Source organism: Hypanus sabinus, chromosome 10, assembly GCF_030144855.1.
Source record: "Hypanus sabinus isolate sHypSab1 chromosome 10, sHypSab1.hap1, whole genome shotgun sequence".
In the NCBI taxonomy this organism is placed as follows: domain Eukaryota; kingdom Metazoa; phylum Chordata; class Chondrichthyes; order Myliobatiformes; family Dasyatidae; genus Hypanus; species Hypanus sabinus.
The window spans coordinates 121,892,923-121,911,411 of NC_082715.1; the positions used below are offsets into that span (position 1 = coordinate 121,892,923).

Sequence of the window (18,489 nt, forward strand, 5' to 3'; positions counted from 1 at the left end):
GCTTATTTTGCTTACATGAAGTATGTTGCTTAGTGTTAAATAATTCCCTCTTCTTTAGGCTACCAGTCACTGATGCAGTAGGAAATGAGCTTGTTGCAGAAGTAACACATGCTGGCAAAAAGAAAGAAGCCATGGTCCAGTGTTCACTAGAGGCCTGCAGAATATTGGATGCCAGAGGTGTTCTACGCCTAGAGGCAGGTTAGTAATACTCTAGAGCATGTATTTGAAAATATTCCAAACAAATTGCATCAACAAAGAATTAAGGATTCCAGCCCTGGAATTGTTTGGCACACTTGGCAGCTGCACTGGGGAGGAGATTCGCAATGTCCCCTCCGATGATAGTGCCCATTTCTCCAAATCAAGGATAAGATCTTGAGAGCAAGAGGTTCATTTAGTACATGGGAATTCAAATTGGTCAGTCCAGGGATTGATTCTGAAAGAGCGATGAAAATTAAATCAGTTTCCCTTTTTAACTGCTTGATTTATCTTTAAAGTAGGCAACATTTCATATTCATTTAGGACTGAATGAATTGCCAAGGGGGCACCCATAAAATGAATTGAAACAGAATTGAGATGGATTATGTATAAGTTATTAGTGCAGGAATTCTTGCCAATGTAGCCGAAGGATTTTATCTGAACAATCTCTGTCCTTGCATGGACTGAGTAATCAAAAGTTCAAGGCTAATGCTTAGAAATGTTATACTTTATAGTGCGTGTGGAGACCATTAGTGCCAGCTCTTTGCCTGAACAATTTGAAACTAGTCCCAGTACTCATTCACATACCCTTTGCTTCAAGTATTTATCCACTTTTCTCTTTAAAGGTGCAGTGATTTTTGCATTGATTAATCATTTTGGCAAAGCATTTCATGCTCCAGCAACACCCTGCATTAAAATAAAATTTCTCTTCACTCACATGCAGTGATCATTTTAAACTGATTTCTTCTCATCACCACACCCAACCAGAAGAAACAGCATTTTCATAAAATCTATCAAATTTCCATAATTTTAAAATGTTTCTGATAAATTTCTTTTCATTTTTCTCTGTTCTAGTGAGAACGTTCTCTGGTATCTGAGCGATGCTTTCCTCATAACTCAGATTTGCCATTTTTAGTCCCATCCGAGTAATTTTACACCTTGATATGCTTCAGTGATTTAATGTGCTCTCTATAACAAAGCTTCAAACTGTAGTTTAATGAAGTTTTGTGCCAATCCATTATCATTCTTGACCACTCTATCTTTAGCTATAAATTCAAGTTTTATGCCTTCATCAAAGCTATGTTTTGTACGTCCTGTTCCTATGCACCACTCGGTCTTTCTGGTTTCTCCGTGTTACTTTGTAGCTACCACAAAAAATGTGTTAGTGTGGCCTTATTTTTATATCCCTGGTAATTCCACTCTGAAAACCCTAGGTTAGAGGACATGGACGAGGGAGAATATCCCTCTTATTAATGTTTTTCCCTTAATACTCCTTTCATTGAGAATGCATTTGTCTTTCACTTGGTGACTCACACAACTGTGGTCAATAAATGAAAAATATTCTTAAATACATGTTCTACTGTTCCTTATTGTAGCTATGTGATAGCTTGTTTTGTTTTGTGGGCAATAGTGACTGATACTCATGTATTGTACCATGTGTGTCATCCATTTTGAAATTAAAGGGTTAAAAGTTTAAGAAGCAAGGTACTGATCAAGCAGTAAATGATTTAATATCGTTGTCTATGTAGGAAGCCCAGGCTTGGGAACAACATATAATACTTTACCACTTTTCTGGAAGTTGGAAACAAAGCTTTGTTACTGTAGATGTATAAGAGTATGAATTGAATTGGATTATTAATCAAAAACGATGCTTAAGTCAATTGTGTGGAGCTTGCATCAAAGTCCCTTTCCCACAGTACTTCTAAATCTTTAAAAAGTTGACTTACACTATTTCTCTTCAATATTCGTGAGGGAAAAGAAGTCAAATTTTAACAGATTATGTTGGTCTGGATATTGCAATATAATGTTACTGAATAAAAAAAACTTGATTCTTTTCCAGCACAGTAAAAGGTTTGAGTAGCTTAATATGACACAAATAGGTGCTGTCTTTATTAATTTACATTCCCTTATTACTACTGACTGAGAGAATGTTGAAATAAAGCTCATACTCTTTCTAACTGGAAAGGGAAGATGAGAGGGTAGATTTCTGTATACCTTTTGCACCTCTAACAGCCAAGAGGAGGGAATCCACTCATTCCGTTTAACTTGCAATAAAAGCTATCAAGTACAAAATCTTCATAAAGAAAGATATTCTGAGAGTACACCTGCAAATTACTGCTAAAAGTAGGTAATTTTTAAAAGAGGAGGTAGTCTATTCTGTAACCGTTCTGTTATGGGGAATTGGCCTTTGTAGGGACTATGTACAATTTCAATAGCAAAAGCAACATATTCATGAAGCCCCTTTAACTGAATATAAATATTCAAAAGCACTTGAAAGTGTCAAATAAAATTTGACATGATCCACGTTAACAAATATTAGGACAGAGTGTTTTCATAAGCCTGTGAAATGAAGAAAGAGAAATGGGGGCAGAGATATTTGGGGAAGGAATTCTTGATGTTCAGACTCAATGCTGAAATGAATATCACCATTGAGTGGACTAAATTTGGGATTGCTGAAGAGAGCAGCATTGCTGTTCAATATAGAAGGATTTATGAATGTAAGTGAGATTTTTAAAATTGAAGTGTAGGTCAGGAAACACATTAGTGATGAAACAGTCTACTTCTGAAGTGGACCATGAGATATAGGAACAGAATTAGGCCATTTGGCCCGTAGAATTTGCTCCACCATTTCATCAGCTGATCTAATTTTGTGCTCAGCCCCAATCTCCTGCCTCCTCCTAGTATCCCTTTGTATCCCTTCATGCCCGGACCAATCAAGAACCTGTCAACCTTTTCCTTAAATGTACATAAAGACTTGGTCTCCACAGCTGCCTGTGGCAATGAATTCCACAAATTCACTGCTCTCTGGCTAAAAGGCTTTGAAGGACGCAGATGGGTGTGGGTGGGGGGGGGGGGTGTGTGTAGGGTTGAGGAGGTGCTGGGGACAGATGATTTGAAACAAGGCAGAAATGATTCTTTGTTCAAAGATGGAAACATGTTGTAATAATGATGATGTGAATGTTGCCTACCTTGGTGTCAAATGTGATGTACACACACAAACACATATTCAACATCTTCTTCTTCCCCAGTGAAGAAATATAGTAACTAAAATCTCGAACTATTCTCCTGTAATATTTTCTAAATCTAAATTGATAGAAAATAACAAGACACAAAACATACTATTCTGCAGATGACCATCTATTACTCATTATAAAGCATAACTATTTTGTTTCTAAAAGCCATTGATCATAATTGGTCTCATCTGATGCTCAACTCCCTTGCACATACACCGTAATTGCATCCATTTGTCTAATACAGTCTGCCTGTGTGCAGCTATTCTAATTGAACAAATCTAATGTGAATTGAGGGGAAAGCTCTGTAGCAGACAGAGTTATATCTCTCATAAAGGAAGGGGATTGTGATATTGGAAAGCTAATCTTCTTAGCCCTAAAACAGTTTCTCAGGACAGTGTCCTAGTCCCAAGCACCGCCAGCTGTGACTTTCTAGAGGTAAGAAGTGGGGATGTTTTCAGATGACTGCTGATGCTTTGTTCCATTTGCAGTTCCTCAGATAATGCCTGATTGCAGCAATGTCTGGACAAAGTTTGGGGTTGAGCTGTGAAATGGCAAATAAAACTTAGGTCAAACAAGTGACATCTTCTATGACAGGACGATTAATGCTTCTTGATATTCATTGCTACTGCTTTGAATCTCCCATCATCAACATCCTCCAAGTCACATTGACCAGTATTACAAGATCACGTCATAGCTTGGGTATTCTGAGACTCACCTGCTGATGTGCCAAAGCCTTTTCACCATCTGCAAGTTACAAGTTGGGTGTGTGGTAGAATACAGTGCTGGATGAGTGAAATTTGAATAGCCAAATTGGATGTTATGCAGGGCAATGCATCCTAAGTGTTTGATCCAAATACACTATCCTAGACACTTACACTTTCCAACAGTAGTGCAATATAATTTAGAGTAGATCACTTAGCAAGGCATACCACAGTGACTTGCAACAATTCTTAGATAGCATATCAGAAGATCAAGGGCAAAAAGTATATTTCATTTTTTGAACAGAAGTTCTATCTTTTTCAGATTGCCCTCCAGTCTTGCATATGTATTCCTGACTTATATGCTCCATGTCCATGTTGGCAAATGCTCACCCATCAATATTATCCCACCTTCCAGCAATTAGCACACAGCCTTCTAAGCCTAGGTGATTCAATTGCAAATATAGACATTTCTTAACTGCTGTCAGTGACTCTGCCTTTACTATTCTCAAGCAGCACATTCCAGATCCCCGCTAAATTTCATAACCCTTACCCTAAATCTGTGTTCTTTGTCCTGAATCTTTTACTCACCTCAGATTAAAAGCTAATATTTCCTATAATAGCTACATCATGTTCCCTCCCCCCCCCACCCTCCCCCAAACTTCCTCCTAAAAAGAGAAAATACGCAGATGCTGAAAATCAAAGTAATATACATAAAATGCTGGATAAACTCAACAGGCCAGGCAGCATCTATGGAAAAGAGTAAACAGTCACGTTTTAGGCTAAGACGCTTCATCAGGACAGCAGAAGAAGAAGTGAGAAGTCAGAGTAAGAAGGTGAGAGTACAGAGAGGAAGAAGTAAAAGGCAGTACGTATGAGGTAAATCCAGGGGGCGGGCCAAAGGAAAGAGCTGGGAATTTGATTGGTGAAAGAGATGGAAGGCTGGAGAAGGGGGTATCTGATAGAGGACAGAAGGTCATGGAACAAAGGGAAGAGGTAGGAGGACCAGAGAGCGATGGACAGGGAAAGAGATAAGGTAAGAGAAGGAAATGGTGGAGGGGCAATTACCAGAAGTTTGAGAAATTGATGTTTGTGCCATCAGGTTGGAGGCTACCTAGACAGAATATAGGATGTTGTTTCTCCAACCTAAGTGTGGCCTCATCAGGACAATTGAGGAAGCCATGGAAAACTTCCTCCACTCTGGAAAAACGGACTCAGCCTCTCCAGTATCTCCTAACTATTGTGCTCTATCCCAGGTAACATCCTAATGAATCTCCTTTGCAGTCTCTCCAGCACCGTTACATCCTTTCTATAGTGTGATGTCTAGAACTGCATGCAGTACTCCAGCTAAGTCCTGATCAATGTGTTATATTTTGGAGCATAACCTCTCTACTCTTGTGCTTAATGCCCCAATTAATGAAGGCAGTTGTCCCTGATGTCTACTTAACCATGTTATCTACCTGTACACCATCTGTTCCTTAGTACTGCCTGGGATCTTGCCTTTTATGATGTATATCCTCGCCTCATAAATACGTCTAAAATGTGTCATTTTGAGTTTACAAGTATTAAACTGCATCTGCCATTTCTCAGCCCCTTTCGCCAACACATCGATGTGTCCTCATAACCTAAGCCTATCCTCTGCTGTGGAAAAACTCCACCAGTTTTTGTGCCATCTTGTAAATCTCTCATTACTGTTTCATTGTTGCTTGGTATAAATCTGTAACAACCAACCGAACAGCATTGTGTGAGTGTCTTTACCATGTGAGCTGCCATGCTTCACAAAAGCAATGCGCCATCATCTTCTCAAAAACAATTAACAGCTTACAATTAATGTTGATCTTTTTCATTACATTTGCAACTTACGTATGATTTTTTTTTGAGTCGCCACAGCAGAAGTTTTAACATCTTTAACAGAGAAGAGCAACTTAAAATTAACATAGATTTCAGTGAGTCTTCGGTATACAACATTTTAATTATTTTCCAAAGGTTATTAGGTATCCAAAGGTCAAGCATTAGAGCAGTTTTACTGGTTCACAAAGAAGTAATGGTTACCATAATTATCACAATGTACTGATGCAGAACAGACATGTGGCCCTTAACAGATGTAACTATTCCCTTGTGATGGGTTGGTTAATCAAGCAAGCAGTAACAGTGAAATGTCTGAGCTCCAGCCTAGGGAAGCAGCAATCTGCTTTCTCTTGGTCATCATACTCTCAGAATAATCCAAGGTTTAAACAAGTCTTACAAAGTTCTCTGGTTAGATACCTGCCTTTTACCCTTCAATTACCAAAATATATGTTAAGAGGTTGACAAATGCTCCCTGTTCCTTATTATTCTCATTAACTTAATGTATAATCTACTCAATCACAGATGACTGATTAGTTAATGTCGATGTAATTCCTTCTCAACTCTGATTTTATTTAATTGGCCTCTCCATTTATTGTTTAGGTAACTATCCCATTCTGGGAGCAGTTTAACTAACGTCTGTTTTATTTTTTGTATGGTATTCAAACCATAGTCCCACCTTTTTCTTATTTGCATCCCAGTTAGCATGATGTGTATTTTCCTTGGAAGAAATGTTGCCCAGATACAATCTGTTACTTTGAGAGCTCTGCTTAAAAATCTGTTCAAGCTTTTAAATTGCAGAATGCTGTCTTAACATTCCTACTTCCTTTTCTGATTGACTAGGATACATAGACTGTTATGATTAGACTTTGTAGTTAATATCCACTCTATGGACCAACCTAATACACCCTGACAAGCTAATTCATAATCTAAAATTCAAAATACTAGTGATGCTATATGCAAAACCCTTGCAAAGGGGAAGAGAGATGACAGCTAAAGTTCAGCACATAGACACGGGCGAGACTGTGGAAACCTGAACAATATGGCCTCTTTGATTCAATTTATAAAATTGCATAGAACAAGAACCATTCATTAAAATAGCTAAATACTACTATATTGCAAGTGCAAATTATCAGTCTGGAAATGTGTAAATCAACATGAAAGAGTTATCTCTCTTTCTTCCCCAGACAGTGACTGGCCTTTTGAGTGTTTTTTTTTTATTTTGTTACTTGTATTTGCGGTGAACATGTTTATTCCTGTTTTCTTTAAAATTCAAACATTCTATTTCTAATGATTCAGACTGAAAACATGTAAATTAATCAGCTTTTTTTTAACTCATCTTTTTTTCTCCTGTCATGCTGAAGGGTTTTGGCCTGAAACATCGACTGTACTCTTTTCCATAGATGCTGCCTGGCCTGCTGAGTTCCTCCAGCATTTTGTGTGTGTTGCTTGGATTTCCAGCATCTACAGATTTTCTCTTGTTTGAAATTAAATAGTTAAATAGATCTGGGGTGGGAAACTGAAATAACATAGCCATGTACTTATCACAAACGTTTCTTATCTCTGCTTTCAAACCTAGTTCATTTTATTGATGTTACATTATTTAAATTAAGCAGTGCACTGCTGTACAAGATTGAAGTTCAGAATAGTCTCTTTGCAACAGCTGAGATCCGTGGTTCTCCAGTAGCTGAACTAGCACAAACTGTTTAGATAAAGAAGGCATTTTAAGTCTCATGATTAGTAACCATTTTCAAGTCAAGTCAAGCCAAGTTTATAGTCATTTTGACCATAAACTGTTGGTAGGTTGCAGCCTCCCTGAACATGTGTCAGTCAGTGTGCTCAAAGCAGTCTTGAAGAGCAGAGATAGCTCCTGCTGGCCATGTTATTTGTTTATATTAATTTTTGTGCTGTTTGATCTGTCCTTTTGTGCTGTTTGATCTACACATAATGTAGATCTGCACATGACCTAGTGTTAAGTGAGAATCTGTAATGGGCAGAAAGTACGAAAGGGCATAGAAAGAATATGGAAGATGTCATCAAGATGTACAATAATTTTCTATTGGTGCACCAAATCTCCCCACGGCTAGGTACCACGAATTGGCAGAATGTTATTTTCAAGTCAATACTCTGCATATTACTCTTTATTGTTTAGGGAAGAATACAAAAAAAGTTTGATTTGGGTAGTCCATCACAGGAATGGACAAAGCAAAAGAGATGATTGCAGTCTGTTTGACAGCCGATATTTTGTTTTTAAGAATCCCATTCCATATTGCTTTTTCTATTTTTACGCACCCTTCAGTGCAAAATACCTTGCCTAGTTTGAATTTTAAACTTTTGCTATCCAACTCCAGGGCCTTCTTGTGTAATCCATTTTTAAATATCTTCCACACATGCAATAATATCTAAATTATTCTTACACCTTTCTTCTTCTGAGCTTACCGTAAATCCAGGTCCCAGACTAAATATCATCCATACCCACTCATCACTTCATCCAAATAACTCAAAGTCAACTTTAAACTGTGAATATTTCTTTGAACAGTCTATTTTGAAGCCAGCATTCTGCTGTTAATTTTGTTTTATTTACTCAATGGAAAAGCTGGTATTTATTGCCTGTTTCTAGCCTTACAATTTAGGGGCAGTAAAGCCATTTCAAAGGACAATTAAGAATTAACCAATTTGCTGTAGTTCTGGATATAACCCAATCATATGCTAGCAAAAAATCCTTCCCTGAAGTGTATTGCTATCCTTAATGACAATGATCATTGCATGGTTCCAATTACAAATTTGAGATTTTATTCCAGATTACTTAATTAAGTAGTCAAAATTTCTTAGCTGCTGTGCACTAGTCCAGACCTTTGAGTTACCAGTCTACAGATTTTTATACAAACACAAGCATTGAACAGTGTTGGAAGAATGAGAGTTACAATGTGCACTTATTTCCTTTCTGACCCTTCATTGTCTTCACTTTCTGCCTGGATTAGGCCAGAATTTATGGTGATGGACAATTAGCATATCCCAAGAGTTTTCTGAATGATGGTGCCTGGCCAACCCTGTGATAAGAGGCTTGACCCTTGCTGACTAAGATTAAAAAGCCAGCCATAGGCAAGGTCTTTCTACGTACATACTAGGGTGACAGCTACTTTGAAAGCTATAGATTAAATCTGTACTCCAGGTGCATAACCCTGTGTTATGAATGGTTTAGATACCTGCACATGTAATAATGATTTAACTCGCTTTTGTGTATATAGTCAACACAGCCTCTGCGAACAGTAGAACATTCATGATCCATTAATAGTCTGTCTTTGGTTTTGCTGTATTATGTCTTATGCATTTCATTCTCCTAGCACTTTCAGCACCTTAGACCATAAGATATAGAAGCAGAATTTGATCATGGCTGATTTATTACTTCCTCTCAACCCCATCATCCTGTTCTCTCCCCGTAACCTTTGACACCTGTACTAATTCAGAACCTATTGGCCTCTGCTTTATGTATGGCTTGGCCTCTACAACCCTATATGGCAATGAATTCTATAGATTCAACACCCTCCTCACCTCAGCATACCTTATTAAAATAGTTTATGCGCTCATAAATATTAAATTACATTTATTTATGCTGTACATCTTTTCAGAGGCAAAATATTGTGGTGGAAATGCTGTGTAAACAGAGGTTTATTGTTGTAAAGCGCATTATTGACTGTTGTGCTAGAAGTAGCTTCTGTTTTTGCTGCTGGAGGGAGGGATGAATGCTTTCTTCCAAGGTGACAGAAGATAAAAGTAGCCCTTCATCCATAATTTGTCACAAAAGGTGGTTCAACTTCATGACTCATTGTGCTCATTAGAAATGGGAAGGTAAGATATATTAACAGGAAGATACCCATTCCTGACAGATCAGTTAAGAGGAGTGTACTTTCATCAGCATCAGTAGAAAATTGTAGATATTATATTCAAAAACTAAGAGGAGGTCTCACTTTTCCTCTTTTGCAATAACCTCATTCTTTGCTTTATTACCAGTTTCTCGGAAACGCAAATCTAAAAACTGGGAGGCAGAGGATTTCTATGACAGTGATGAAGATACCTTCTTAGATCGGACAGGAGTTATTGAAAAGAAGCGATTTAACAGAATGAAGAAAGCAGGAAAAATAGAAGAGAAAGTGGAGACTTATGACTCACTGGTAAATTTCAAAAGTATTCTTTTAATGATGTGCAGAGCCACAAAATCTATGGCTAGAAATCCTGGTGCACACTAATAGATGTCCAAGTTTGGGGCATTATGAAAGGGCTGCTGACTGTTTCTGACTTAATTTACATGCTTCTGGCATGAACACTCTGGCACATCTTTCAAAAGCTAGATTCAGGATGCTCTGTAGGCAAAAACAGACTGGAGTCTTGAGGAAGGATCTTGGCCCAAAACATCAACTGTTCATTTCCATGGATGCTGCATGACCTGTTGAATTCCTTCAGAGTGCTACAGATTTCCAGCATCTGTAGAATTTCTTGTGTTCTTGGTCCATTACTGATGGTTGGTATGCTTGGAGGTAGGGATCAGAGACTAGCAGATTAGAAGGAAATGCTGGTGTGATGCAAGAAGACCAGAACCCAACAGTGTGGGTGAAATTGACACATCGTGTGCGCCTTCATTATCGGGAGACAATCAGATTGGAAGATGAGGGAGAGATCTGGGGAATTGGAGTTAGTGGAGAGGGATGGGATGGGATGCCGATGACCAAATATTTGAGGTCAGTAGTTGATTAAGTGAACAGGTTTCCCATCCTATTATTTGGGTAATAAAGTATGGATGGCTGGGACTGTCCAGTAATTTAATCCAAATTCCAGTATGGAACATTATACAAGGAATGAAGTGGGAGGGGAACCCCTCTGCAGTAACCAGAATTCAGTGTCAGGATAAGCTAATCAACCTAAACATCCTCATCCAGGATAACATCCCACCATGGAGGTTCAAGTTATATTTGACATCAAAGGAGAAGATCCAATGTCAGACCAATATCAGTCTGCAACAAGCTGAGTCACAGCAAGAATTAACCGAACGGGTTAAGGAAATGACTCAAAAATCTTCTAAAATCCCTTTTGGAAAAGAATAACAATAAACTCTGGTCTGATTTGTGGAAATCCCTGCTTGTTGACTGCATGAAACAGAGAATCAGCATTTCGGATAGAATTTTGAACCTTGTCCCTTCATCAGGAATGTACATAAACAAGCTCAGTGTAAATGGCAGTTGAAGCGCATCACCTTCCTAAGTCCAGCTCACCTCTATTATCATTCTCTTCCTGTACTAGTCCTCTCCATTCTCACTCCTGTGGTCAAGTCTACAGATTCTACATTAGTCTCATCAGTCACTTCTTGAGATCTGCTCCCCCATGACTGAAGGCACCTCTCAGCAACATGATAGTCCATGGGGGAAGGGAAATGGTAATGTTGTTCTACAAACCATTGCCAAAGAATGGGAATTGATTGTGTTTTCTTGTGCCACTCTGATACACCATCAATAACTCACTCTGAGATGTAAAGGCGAGATATCGGCTTTTATTGACTGGAAGAAGGAACAAGCAGTGAGTGACCACCATACTACATCCTGGAGACTGAGAGGCCGAGCTCAGGCTTTGATCGCCTTTATACCAGGGTCTGTGAGAGGAGCCACAGGAGCAGTCAGCAGGGGGCGTGTCTAGACAGGCACACGTAGTTCACCACATTCACCCCCCCCCCCCTTTGTTTTAAAAGAGTCCCCATGTGGCGAAGTTTCTTACAGTTTCTTACAAGTCTATCAGGTGGTCGAATCTGTCGCTGCGATCTACGTAGCACCGGCTGTGATTGCACAGATGCCGGCGGTGGCGGTGATTGCACAGGAGACGGAGGTTGTGCTGGTTCCAGCCCACTAGGCGCCAGTGGTCCCTCACGCACGTGCGAGGCGCCTGGTATATATGCGTACGAAACGCCCGGTATGTGAGTGTCGTGAGGAGTCTGTGTAGGGCCTGGTGAGCGTGGTGTCACCTCGGGTACAGGGTTCATAGTTACCGGAGAGTGTACAGGGTAGTGGTCTGCTGCACCTGCGGGCGCCAGGTCGCCAACGGAGACCGTGTCCTCCCGCCCATCAGTTAAGACCACGTAGGCATACTGGGGGTTCGCATGTAGAAGGTGAACCCTCTCGACCAGCGGGAAGTATTTGCTTTGATCGTCTTTATACAAGGGTCTGTGAAAGGAGCCACAGGAGCAGTCAGCAGGGGGGTGTGTCCAGACAGGCACACGTAGTTCACCACACACTCTTAACCAGACAGGGGCATTGCAATGGCATTGTTCTTCATTGTTGGACTTCTTAAGTGCAAGAATCCCAAATGATGGCACTTGCTTAAAAACATGCCAGCAGTCTGAAGAAGAAGAACTGGCATTTCTTCACAAAACCCATCCCTGTGAATGTGGATTGTGGGGCAGTCTCATTGCTTCCATTTCCACCTTTATGTAAACATATTTAAAGATCTGCTTTGTTGTTTGTACCATATATCTGTGCTTGATCAGTTTCTCTGATTTTTGTTTTGATCCATTTTTGCATTTTGCGGCAAACCAAAACTTTGTATTAAAAGAATTGCCATTTTGCTTTTGAAGGTTGCCAAGTTAGCTGATGTGGAAAGAAAATTGTCTGATATTGAATCCAATTTGAAGAGATCTGGCAAAGGTAAGCATCTTCCCCACTAAGTAGGACAATGTGCAGGAATGCACCAGGAATTACAGTACTTATCTAGGGTTGTCCTTGTGCTCCGCTCTTTATGTTCACTTCAGTGACATTGCTTAATAATCAATGGCGCATCTATAGTGCCCTGAATAAGAGCTCGACTAGACTTCCCAGTCATCAATTTACAAAGATTTTAATTAACAATTTTATCACTGTTAATCCCTTCCTCTTTTTTTTGCAGAGATTAAGCAAGTTCACTGGTCTTTTTAAAAGCAAGGGGTTTGAATGTCCATAATATTTTCTAACTTAATTTCTGATTTGAGTAGTTGCCTCAATTGCAACAAGGTAACATCTGAGGTTCGGCAATGGCTCAGATCTGCTGAGTATTGTAGACTTTAGAATTCTAGCTTCTGCAGGATTTGTTTTTTGATTTTTCACACTGAGACTTACTTTTGTTAACTACAACGTTGTTATTTATGTTCACTTGCTGCATGCAAGCTGATTGTTAAATTTTCTACAGCATAATAGTAACCATGCCTACTCACCTATACCTAATAGGTTTAAAGTGTTTTGAGAATATGATAAATCATGAACAGGAAAATAGAAATGGCTATTCTTCTTTGTTAAGTTTAAAGGTACAGCACTGGAGGATTTATTTGGTTTTAAGTCTCTCTAATCTGGAATTGACACAGAAGTCTTGCAATAGATACTGTCAGCCTAACTATGCTTTAAGGATGTCCATCATGTCAATTCAATTTAGTGTTGCCTACATTCTATTCCATACTAATTCCCAAGTAGTGAATTGTTTGAATTACTGTTTTTAGGAAGACTACAGCAGTGCAAAGCTCCTGAGCCGCTGGCACTGCATTCAGAGGTTATCCAGCAATTCTAGTGCTGACATATTCCCAATACCAAGTTGGATGTTCATTCCTTCGCCAGTGAACAAAAGGACTAAATCTTGGTTTAAGTCCACTGGTTACAGAGATGATGTATGTCTTCAGTGGTGAGGGATAGGTAATCTGACAATTAATTTGAAGAAGAAATATCCTGAACTGGCTGAAGAGAAATCGGCAAATCTTTGTCCAACTATAGGATGTTGATGCAACTAGGCTTACCTGTGGAGGTTCCACAAGGCACACCTTTCTCCTAAGCACTACACCACACCCTGTCTGATCCTTCTCTTGGGGCATTAATAGTTGAGATTCTTATAGAAAGAATGATTAACGGTATTGGTTACCAAAGCAACAATTAACATCCATGAAACTATAGTAAAAAGCAATTTCTTCGAAAGAAGAAAAAAATCACAAACCATTAGAAAGGGTTTATGTATTACATTATAGGTTTTGTTCTGCTCAGTTAACTTGCTGATGATTTTCTCCAGGGATAATAAAGAATCATTCTAGTTTGGTATCAGGTCCTACAAATGTCTCCAAATTGTTTGCATTGATAGAATTACATTTTAGGTAAAAGCTACAACCATTTTGTGCACAGCCAGGGCCCCAAATACTGTAAGAAGATGAATAATGAGTTAATCAATTTTTGATAGTATGTGGTTAAAAAGGAAATATTGTACTTACACTGAGATGGAGCTGCATAAACAGCTGGTGCTGAATAATTCCTAACATTATTGCTATCTCTGCACTAATGATGATCCAGCTCTCACAGTGAGCCTCAGTAACAACTTACATATTGTATAAGAACATGCCCTAGTTCCCAGAGTGCAGTTCAAACATCCCTCTTACAAGCTAATTGTATGACTGTTTTGGGGTTTGCTAAATTGAAGACTGGGTTGTGGTTTTGTAACCAGGTTTCTATTGATTAGAATGCTGTGCCAGGCAAATACCTCTTCCTTAATGTCAACAAGACAAAGGAGATAGTTATTGACTTAAGAGAACTCACACCACACAAACCTTGTTTACATCAGTGGCATAGCAGTGGAAACTGCGAGCAGTTTCAAACTCCTGAGAGTGCACATCATGCACAGCCTCTCATGGTCCCAGAACATACCTAGACAGTAAAGAAAGCTCACCTGTGCCTCTGCTTCCTGAGGAGGCTGAAGAGAGCTGGACATTGCACAGCCATAGTCACATCAATGTCCAGCTTCACAGCAGAGGGCATCCTAAGAAGCTGCATCACTGCTTGGTATGGAAACTGAACTGTGACAGGCAGGAAGGCTGTACTGCCTTTGGTAGTCAAAACTGCCCAACTCATCACTGGCACTAGCCTACCCTCCATCAAGAACATATATACAGAAAGGTGCCAGAAAACGGCCAGTAATATCTTAGAAGATTGCACGCACCCTGCTTGCAGGCTGTTTGTCCCCTCCAATTAGGGAGAAGGCTATGTCGTGTCTGCTCCAGGGCCACTAGTTTCAAAAACAGTTATTTCCCCTAAGCAGTAAGACTGATCAATATCTCCACCCATTAACTCCACCACTTCTTTATTATTTCCTCCATCAGTCATCTTAAGTACAGTCAATAATCACTTTATGTACATACAATTAATCTATGTGTATAAGCTATAAACAGGAAAACTCTTATTGGAAGTATTTCCAGTGCCACTGGTTGGATGTTTCCATTAATGGGAGCAATTTGGTGTGCAATTTGTCCATTACTTTTGCCTGAGCAGGAAGTGACTGTATTTCAAATCTGGATACTTGACAGTGAAATGTTTCAGGAAATCCTGATGAGATGAAAAGGCATTTTATAAATTCAAACCTTTTTAAGCTGTTTCGGCAGTGAAAGCAGCAAAGTCAGAATTTGATGGAAACTCTCCAGAAGGTCGGGCTTCCTAGTATAATCCAGCACCTTCTGCTTTATTTCAGATTTCCATCATCCACAATGTGTCACTTTATAAATAAAAAAATATTAAATGGCACCTTTCATGTCCATGGAGCTTTCCAAAGCCTTTCACAATGCTCCTCAAATATGGTTAAATTTGCAATTTGGAGAAGCAAGAAGGGCAGTTTACAAGCACAATGTTCCAACAAATAGCACTGACAAAGTGAGCAAAAGACACCTATCAGTGCTACTTAGAAAAATTATATTCGTGAGATTCACTTTGTAAACTGTACTTTGCAAATCTTCTTTTTGCTTTCATAATGTGGAGAGTAAGGGTGGAAAAAATGTTGGTTTTAAGAAGAATCTATATTAATATAGGAACCAGAAAAACCTAAGGGGTTCTTTCCAAAATCTAGTAGACAAAGATGACCAGATATCTAGAACATAGAACAGTTCAGCACAAAAACAGGCCCTATGATCCATGCTGCTTGTGCTATCCATGATGTCAATTCAAACTAGTCCCATCTGCCTGTACAAAATGTATATCCATCTATTCCCTCCACCTAAATATGCATAAATGCCTGTTAAATCTCACAACCATAACTGCTTCCACTACCCGTCCTAAAGCATATTCCAGGCAGCTATCGCTGTATGGAAAAAAAAATTCACTTGCCTCATGAGCAAGCCATAGTGCATGGAGACAAGCCCTTTATCACAACTGGGTCCATGCTGACCAAGATGCCCAACCAAGCTAATCCCATTTTACCGAATTTGGCCTATATCCTTCTAAACCTTACCTAGATATGCATCTGTCCAGTCGTCTTTTGTCCTTGCCTCAACTATTTCTTCTGGCAGCTCATTTCATAAATGTACTACACTCTGTACAAAGCAGAAGGAAGAACTAAAGTTCTTCATCAATTTCCTACTTAATCTTTCCTCTCTCGCATTAAACTATGCGCATTAGTTCTTGATTCCCCACCCCTGGGAAAAAGGCTGTATTCACCGTACCTGTGCCCCTCATGATTTTAAAATAACCTCTCAACCTCCTATGCTCCAAGTCTTAGCCTATCTAACCTTTCCCTATAACTGATTTCCTCAAGTTCTAGCAACATCCTTTCTGCACTCTTTTCAGTTTAATATAGCACAGTACCACACATGTGACCTTACTAGAGTTGTGTGCAACTGCAGCAAAACCCATGATTGATGAAAGCCAGCATGCCAAATGTCTTCTTCACCACCCTGTCTACCAGTGACTCCACTTTCAGGGATCCATGTACCTGAACTCCAAGGTGTTCTACAACACTCTCCAGGGTCCTATCTCTGTGAAAGTCCTATATAGATTTGACTTTCTAAAAAGCAACACTGTAAACTGAATTAAACCCCATTTGCCACTTCTCAGCCCATTGTCCCAACTAATTAAAATCCCCCTCTCCATCACATCTGAAACATCTGAATCCTGGAATGCTGAAGTGCCAGCCCTGTCCCCTCTCAACCAAGTCTCTGAAACTGTTTACAACTCTGTAATTCTGCTTATTAATCCAAGCCTTATGTTCATCTGTCTTAACCACAATACTCTGCATTGAAATAAATTAATTAATTACCTCCAATGTGTTCATTAATCTGGTTCTTCGTGTCCTTCCTTACAGCCTTACTTCAGAACCTGATCTCTACCTTCCCCTCATTTCTTCCACTTGCTGACCTACTGCTTTGATTCTCATCACACCAGTTTAAATTTTGTGAGTAGCATTAACAAACTTCCCAAAGAGGATACTTCTACCACTTTAAGTTTTGTTTTACCCACCCCTTCTTGTACAGATCATTTGCGCTCTGCAAGAGAACCCAGTGATATATGTTACCGAACCCTCCCTGCTGCTTCAGCTCCTTAGTCCTTTGTTTGCAGGACCTCATCTCTTTACCTGCCCACATTGTGTAATACCAATAATGAACACAACCCCTTGCTACCCACCTTCTCTGTTTACAATGTAATGTGCTCACTCAGCGATATTCTTGATCCTGACACCAAGGGAACACAACATCCTAGAGTTTTGCTGGAGACAACAGAGACACATAGGTGCCCCTGACTGAAGAGTCCCCTGTCATCGTTGCCTAGACTTTGCCCAACAGGGCCAGTAATAGTGCTACTGATCTGGCTGCTGATCGCCCATTTATCTAACTGAATGTTTGGTGTGACCAATTCACTGAAACTGAACTATGACATTCTCTGCCTCCTGCATGCTCTTTAGGAAGTCCAATGTAATTGATAATTCAAGGACAAACTAAGAACAAAGAAAAGGGAAGACAGATTAAATATGGTCAATAAGAAAACAAGGAATTTGATTGGCAGACTCCATAATAAGGAATTGAAGGTCTGCCCATCAGATTCAATAAGAGGCTCAAAATCTCCAGCAGAAAGGCAATATCCTCACTGATTCCTGAGAATGCCTGGCCCATGACTTCTTGAGGTGGAGAAGAACATTCAAAATAGCTATGCACTGAGAGCATGGAGAAGCTGACCAAAGGTAACAGAGCAGCAGCCACCATTTTCTTGTGAGTCGCCAGTTCTCTTATTGGCATCAACCACCTCAGAATCTATATAACTGGAGTGAAAGGCTGACCCCAAGGCCTCAGTCCTTACAGAGTAACAAAGGAAAAGTCCTGTGCTGAGATAACTGGTGTCTGTCATTGTATGACTGGTTCTGCAAATCAACTGGCTTTTGTTTCTTAGTAATATGAAGTCCCCATGATTTGCTGACACATATTGTCAAAGTTTACCCTTGAAAGCTGGGTACTTTCACTCATGAATACTAATTAGTGAAAGTAATGGGGATCAGAGTAGATAATTAATAACAGATAATACACATTCAATGTGTATTATCTGTTATTAATTATCTACCACATTATATTCAAATAATAATGCTATTAGAGCTGAACTGTATTCCTTCATAGTTTTTAGTTCAGCATTTCACAACATTGGTCCCAATACTGGCAGCTATATAATTGTAAGGAAACAGTTGATTTCTTTTATTATTGTAATGAAGGAGCATGCCCTGTTTAAGAGGCACATAAAAAGACATTTTAACAGATGAGAAAAGGTTTCCAGTTTGTATGTAGGAGACTTTAATTATTTGAATTTTTACATGACTTGATTAAGGTTCTGAAGAGCCACAAAACTCGTTCTGACAAACTGCCTCTAGTATAAAATTCTACATTGTGCATCTCAATGAAATGCAGATTAGGTTTCTGCTCTGAAGTTCTGAATGTATTTTCCCTTGGA

At 39.4% G+C, this 18,489-nt stretch overlaps 1 protein-coding gene across 3 annotated transcripts in view; it reads left to right on the forward strand.

The window, feature by feature from the left end:
- The window catches only part of slc4a1ap (solute carrier family 4 member 1 adaptor protein), a 153,245-nt gene that overhangs the window by 70,174 nt on the left and 64,582 nt on the right, over window positions 1-18,489 (forward strand). For all 3 annotated transcript variants that reach the window (XM_059982807.1, XM_059982809.1, XM_059982808.1), the window contains 3 exons: window positions 59-198; window positions 9,764-9,924; window positions 12,369-12,438. In XM_059982807.1, coding sequence (XP_059838790.1) covers window positions 59-198; window positions 9,764-9,924; window positions 12,369-12,438 — 371 coding nt within the window. The remainder of the gene's footprint in view (window positions 1-58; window positions 199-9,763; window positions 9,925-12,368; window positions 12,439-18,489) is intronic.